The 7,500-nt window shown below is 38.3% G+C and overlaps 1 protein-coding gene across 1 annotated transcript in view; it reads right to left on the bottom strand.

The window, feature by feature from the left end:
* The window catches only part of cert1a (ceramide transporter 1a), a 29,912-nt gene that overhangs the window by 9,286 nt on the left and 13,126 nt on the right, over positions 1-7,500 (bottom strand). The window contains exons 6-8 of the mRNA XM_084113565.1: positions 7,270-7,427; positions 2,704-2,796; positions 2,511-2,597 (exon numbers count right to left, since the gene is read on the bottom strand). Of these exons, the coding sequence (XP_083969691.1) occupies positions 2,511-2,597; positions 2,704-2,796; positions 7,270-7,427 (338 nt within the window). The remainder of the gene's footprint in view (positions 1-2,510; positions 2,598-2,703; positions 2,797-7,269; positions 7,428-7,500) is intronic.

Here is a 7,500-nt window from a genome sequence, read left to right as displayed (position 1 = left end):
GGCGTGGTGGCTGTGAGAAGAAGGGAGGGGAGAGGGTGTGGTATGGCATGGCATGGGAAAGGGGGGAAACTGTCATCGACTGTCACTAAAAATCAGTGGTAAAACGTGAGGAAATGCTAGATTTTTTTATAGCTGGCAAAGTTATAGTCTAATGAAATACACTGACACCTTATAATTGTATTTAAAACATATAAATGCACATGTATATGTATAATTATGTCATTATAAAATATATATTTGTTTATATACACACTATAAATGCATATATTTGAAAATAAATAAAAAAATCGCTTAAAAAAAACCCCGTTCAGTAGCCTATATATCCTAGATCTACGCGCCCCCTAAACCCACATAATAAAGATGTACAGTGACAGAGAAATTTGCACAAATTAAGCATACGTTCCATACAATTGAGGTATTATCGAAATATCTAAATTTTAATAACGAGTGATTTAACAGAAGGCAAGTAAAACGGTCAGGGTTACATTTTAGACACACACACACACACCTCTGAAGCGATAGAAAAGTCCTCGGGACCGCATCACTCGCAAGACGAAACCTGCATTGGTGTACAAGGCCTAAGTCCACCATTCTCCCGTTGAATGGTTGCTACACACACACATAGTTTAGATGTGTCCGTGGTTGATGGCCAACCAGCCGCCCGCAGTCAGAGTCCATCCCGGGCAGCATCACGAGGAAAGATGCACTGGAACTTTTGCACCACGAAAACAAACGCGCGTCCCATCATTGCCTCTCTCATCTACTACGCGATAGGCGATATCATAGTTTGACATGTCTGTCATTGGAAAGATCCACGTGGTGTCATGAATAATTAATAGAAAGTGTCTTCTCATTGGATAAAAAACTCAGTCTCATTAATAATTATGAGACACCGATGAGTCATCAGAGTACTATAGTGCTCTGCCACGTCACAGCCAGTGACGTGGACACGATGAAGATTTTAAACCAGGAAGACGAAAATAGCGTATAAAAACTAAAATTTAACCATTTTCCCGCTACTATTAAATCCAACAGATGCTAACTTTGTCTTCAATGGTGTTCAACACACATACCTCTGTTAAAATCTCAGAAATTTTGGTTTAGGGTGTTGTGACCCTTTAAAGGGATAGTTCACCCAAAAATGAAAATTCTGTCAGTAATTACTCACCCTCATGTTGTTCCAACCCTGTTAGACTTTCATTCATCTTCGGAACACAAATTAAGATATTTTTGATTAAATTTGAGAGCTGTCTCACTCCTTCATAGGCTTCTATGGGATCGAAACTTGCCGGCCCAGAAAGTTAGTACCTCAGAACGTAGGCTCACTATTGGCCAGCATCACACGCATCACACACATGACCAGCGTCAGCCAATAGTGAGCCTACGTTCTGACGTACAACACAGAAGTGCTGCGCTGTTACGCTACGTGAACTCACGTCAGAGGCCCACACAGAAGAAAATGAATAGTTGAATAAAGTCGTTATTCTAGTTTTTTTGAGCACAAAAAATATTCTTGTCGATAACTTAAGGTTAAGCCACTGTAGTCACTTGGACTATTTTAAACATTGTCTTACAATGTTTACAACTAACTTACAATGTTTCGATCCCATAGAAGCCTATGGAGAAGTGATCCAGCTCTCAGATTTAATCAAAAATATCTTAATTTGTGTTCCGAAGATGAACGAAAGTCTAACGGGGTTGGAACAACATGAGGGTGAGTAATTACTGACAGAATTTTCATTTTTGGGTGAACTAACCCTTAAAGCCCATAAAGATAACTATATTAGTGTCCACACCAATGGATGATAACGTTATGTTTATTTATTATAAATGAACGAAGTTAAGTTGTCTATGTAAACAGTTGAGCTCTTTAAAGTCGATGGATTCTGATTGGCTGTCAATGTATTTAGTATAGTGATTTCAATTATATCATTCCTCTCTGTAATTATCGTGTGGACTTCCATATTCTCATAGAAACTCTATAGTTATAGTTATCATTTTTAGTGTGAACGTCCCTATACTGTGGTCAAGAAACGCACTCTCTGACATTAACTAACTAAATGACTGACTGACTTAAAACAACTATTGCTCAGTTTTAACAGATGTTTTAAAATAAAATTGTGGACTTAGTAAGTGAAAGGCAAGTGGTAAAGTTAGCAAAATGGCTAAATTTGTTTAGAGAACTTTTAAGGTGACAACAGCAACAGCACCACAGCTCAATATGTGGGAACACGTGCAAACCGCTAGGCCACTCTGACCATTTCCCAGTTTTTCTACAGAACTGAAAACACAAATATAATCTTTTGGTATATATTTACTCTTCAAGAGTCATGATGATGTGATCAAACAGTCCATTCCATGGAAACAGAGCCATTATAACGAATGGGATGGCAGCTCAGCATATAACAAAACATATGCCAAAGTAACAGTACAAGAAACAGATGCCTTAGAAAACAGAAATGTGTAAAACATCCAGCTTTGCAAAATGATTAATTCATCTGAATCATTACTTGTACTTCGATCTGGTCATGTTTATCCAACGCAGCCTCCACAGCATCAAAGAACTCCTCTTCATTGATCAGACTGTTTGGTCCTTCCTGCACAGACACGTTTAGCACAGAGAGAACATCTCAGTCTAAAATTGAGGGAGTGTGTTGGGCCACAGATGGACAGGACAGTGTAAATTAAAGGTTGTGAACTTACTTCATAGTCTGGTCCTCCATAATGAGGCTTCTTCTTCAGCTCTGTCAATGCAGCTTTGTAGGCATCTTCAGCCCGTCTTCTCCTTTCAATTTCCTTTTGAGGAAAGAATGTTACTCATAGTTTTACTATATCCAATATAAATCAATGAATTCAAGAGGATCTTAAAAGGGGTCATTACTATAATTAATAAATCATATTTTAAATGTAATTTTTTTTTTTTTTTTTTTTCAAAAGTTTGGGTCTCTACGATTTTTTTTTATGCTTTTGAAAGAAAAAAAAGTCTCTGATTCATTCATTTTAAGAAAAATACATTAAAAACTTTAAAGTAAATTTAAAAAAATAATTGAATATATTTTAAAATACAATTTATTCCAGTGATGGCAAAGCTGAATTTTCAGCATTATTACTCCAGTCTTCAGTGTCACATGATTCTTTAGAAATCATTCTAATATATGCATAATACATAAACATAATGTATAATACATAAACGTTTCTTATCATTGTTGAAAACAGTTGTGCCCATAAATCTTTTTTGTACTAGATTCTTAGATGGATAGAAAGTTCAAAAGAACAGAAGTTATTTCCGTTATTTGAAATAGAAATCTTTTGTAACATTATAAATGTCTCAACTATCAATTTTGATCAGTTTAATGCTTCCTTGCTGAAAAACAAAATTATTTCTTTAAAAATAATAATAATAAAAAAAATCTTACTGACCCCAAACTTTTAAATGGTATGGTAAATTGTCATGGATAAATGACCGTTGGGATTCTGACGTCAGAAAATAAAGTTTTGGAATGAACCATTTTTGCTGCCTAGTTTCAATAAACCTTTTGGACTTTTGGCAAGACGTTTTGAGTTCTACAACGTATATGTTTGCATACCATTATGAATTTGATTTGATTCCTCATGAATCCTCATGATAGGCACTCAGGACTCTTGCTAAACAAAGCTTGCTTACAAACAAATCCAAAAAATACCTGTTTAGGATCCAAATGGAGAATCCGGAACAGAGCAAAGACATGAGTCCACGGGCAGTTGCATGCTTCAGCTAAAGCAAACACACCCATTTCAACTCTCTATCCTATGCCATTGATGATACCATTGTGTCTTGCCTCTTTAGAAGGCCATTCATTCAACAAAGGGAGGAGCCCATAACACCCGCTCTCTAAACTTGCTTGAAGCTTGAACAGCTTGCAGAAAGTCAACCTTTAAACCAGTCAAACAAAAAATTAAAATAACTCAAATGAAGTAGGTCTTGCCAGATTAAACCTTCACTGAAACATGTTTGATCATTTGGCTAACTGAGAAGCTTTGGGTGTTGTAGACAAGTAGTTGTTGCATAATTTTGTTTAGTAAATAATAAATCCAATCTGTTCTAAAACTGACAGGCGTGTCTTTGCTAAAAGCACTGATACACCTCTACAACTGTCACATGAGACAATTACTGACAACACCCGGCTTATATGACAGTTGATAACTATCAAAAGGTGGTAATGTGACCTCGGGTCGAATATTTAGGATGCCAGCAATTTTTTAAAATGGGGGAAAAAAATCCTTCCTGCAACAGTTAGTAAAATTGTTAAATGAAAGGTAGTGTTGGTGTCTACTGAGTGGGTCTCAGTGATGATTCTTTTTTTTCATATTATTATTATTTTTTTTTATTTGGGTGTTTTTCGTGTTTTCTTCTATATTTATGTATATTGTTGGTCTATGTATGTACGCATGTTGAAACAAGCAAAAAAAATTCCCCAAGGGGATAATAAAGCAATCAATCAAAGCAATTAAACGCCAATGGCAGAGCTGAGACGAAAATGCAAACTTACATAGCACAAATGCAAGACTAAAACACGTTAAGAATAAAAACACATTTGTAAAGTGACTCTTTTAAGCACTTAAAACAGAACGTAGCATCAAATAACCAGTGAACTGGACACAAGCGAGTCAAACCTACAGTGTAGAAGCTGCTGTGCGTAGACAGAGGAATCCAGTTTTCATTAGTGCTCTGAAGCGCCACCCAGTTCTGCCACGGCTTCAACGCTGAAGAAATGTACACTGTAGACATCCTCAAAATCCAGTCGCTAACATCAAAACACACAATTCCCAAAGAAATGGGAAACTCTGGTCATTTTGCAGAAAGCTTTATTCCGTTCAAAGGACCATCCAATCCTGTTGATTGACTGAACATACTGTAAAATATGCGGCTGGAATTCAAGAAGCTGCTTCCTGGCTGATAATATAGCGGGGGTTGGACTGTAGATGGAAAAACTGGTCGGGCAAGTGCGAGCAGAAGCTTTACACTCAGATACTAATGACGATGCTGATATGAGGAATGCACGGCTTCTGGAGACCAGATGCACTTTAGTTTTAATGGATGTGTCTTTGTGACTCATCCAGTAATTAAGGTGTTATGTGGGAAGTGTATGGGAAAGTAAATAGAGCCCATATTAAGCTTGTGACAAAACTGCTTGATGCGGAATGCTTCATACGTGACAAAATGCACTCTGTGGTTTCAATACGGCAAAAAAAGCATATGGTAGTCCCAAAATTAACAATACTTCCTGTATCAAAAAAAAGAGAGAATTCTGTCATCATTTAATCACCCTCACATTGTTCCAAACCCATACTCTTTTCCTTAATAGATTAGATTAAGGTCTGTTCCTTATGCAAAGCTTTCGTATGGGTTCAAAGGACTTGAAATATAACACAGGAGTCCGATGGACTTCTTTAATGGTGCCTTTTTGGAGATGGATGGGCCGTGGTCACTGTTCGCTTTGTTATACTGGCAGAGCAATTGGACAAATCCTTTCTGACCTCCTATACACTTCACTGGTTCTCTGCAGGGCTGTGTCCTTTCCCCTCTGCTCTTCATTCTGCATACTGACTATTTCAGGTCCACCCAATCTAATTGTCATCTAATTAAGTTTGCTGATGACACCATCTTACTGTCTCTGCTTTCAGGACCTTCACAGCATCATGGTCCAACTCTTCAGGAATTTGTTGAGTGGTGTGACAACTCCTGTTTGGAACTAAATGTGAACAAGACTAAAGAGATGGTAGTAATCTTTTCTAATAAGCAGAGGCAGATGACTACGGCAGTCACTACTATCATTCAAGGAAAGCCCATAGAGATTGTTGAGGAGTACAAGCACTTGGGCACAATTTTTGAAAATCTGCTTCCAACACGGAGGAGAAACTTAGGAAATTCCAGAAGCACCGGTACCTTTTAAGGAAGCTTAGGGTGCTTTCACATCTGTAGTCCGGTTCATTTGGTCCGGACCAAGGGCGAAAAATTATACTTTGTAGCATTTTTAAGGCGTTTTGGTTCCTTTTCACACCACACTGATCGCTCTGGTCCGAATCAGTTTATGAGTTGATAAAACGAACCAAAATGCAGTCACGTGACAACATCCACATCACTCGGAACGCATTTCCATAACTGCACTTCGTTTGGTCAGAATTAACGTGCAGACAACAACACGCCGCTGTTTACTATGGAGAGACGACTGCGTGGGCTGATTGTATCCTTGGTCATATTTTATTAGTTTGTCTACACCACTTTAGACAAACAATAATATTTGAGAATGAACCGAGGATGCGGCTCGAAAATATTGTTAATAATAATTTCTATCAGGCTCCGCACCTCCTAAAAACTCCAAATTTGTCCGCGAGCTGCAAACTGTCAACAAACATTTCTCCTCATCCTATAATGCACAGCGCAGCTGACTACGGCAACTGGCTTAGTCCAAAAATGCGCAGTTTTTTGGCAGTTGGTTCTGTTCGAGGTCGGATCACGTTCTCACCACAAACGAACCGCTCCAGAGTTCGTTTGAAAGCGTACCGAGACCACCTCTTCCAGGAGGTCTCGGTACGCTTGTTTGGTCCGCGTTTGGTGCGCACCCGAGTGCGATTGCCGCATTCACACCTGCCCAAACGAACCGCACCAACGGGGAAAACGAACTCTAGTGCGATTCAACCGAACTAAACGAGGCAGGTGTGAAAGCACCCTTAGTTCCTTTGGGGATAGTAAGAACATCCTCACTATGTTCTACTACTCCTACATTAAAAGTGTCATTACATTCTCTATCGTCTGCTGGTTTAATTCTATCACCCTTAATAGAAGAGAATCACACCAAAATAGAAATGATTGGACTTTCTTTCCAAAAGTGAACAGCAAATGCCGTGCTGATTTTACAAGACCCTCCACATGTCCTGTTTTCTGAAGGCTTCGCTGTCCAGGCTGTGGGACACAATGGATGAAGGCAACCTTTGTCTAAAGTGGTTCAGATTTTAAATTCCCAACCATCTCTGATCCCCTTGTTTACCATGCCATGACTTTTCCCCCCTCTTATTTATATTTTTTAAATGGCACACACATACATATAATTTATTCATTCATTCTTATACATGGTTTGGACATGTTTTTTTAGGTATCTGACTGTAGCAGATTGTATTTAATATGTACAAATAAAGTGTTTGAAATTGGAAATTAAAAAGGATTTATTTGAAATAAAAATAGTTTTTTTTGTAACATTATAGTCCTTAAGATTTTTTGCTGCACACTACCTTATCAAGTCGTCTCTGCCAGCTCTCCTCTCGTTTGACCAAAATGTCGATGCAGTAGGACAGTGTGGACAGGATTCCTGCCGTAGTGGCTTTAAATGTGATGGCTTCACCCTTGAAATCGATGCCTACGGGAGCTTTGAGGCTGTCCACAGGGAATACTGCAGAAAAACCAAGTAAAATTCATATTAAATAGCAGCCGTACTCCAACTTAGCTCTACTTCTGAAGAAATT

The sequence above is a fragment of the Abramis brama genome (assembly GCF_963993115.1).
Source record: "Abramis brama genome assembly, chromosome: 5".
Lineage (NCBI taxonomy): Eukaryota > Metazoa > Chordata > Actinopteri > Cypriniformes > Leuciscidae > Abramis > Abramis brama.
This window is presented reverse-complemented; position numbering and strand designations above follow the sequence as displayed.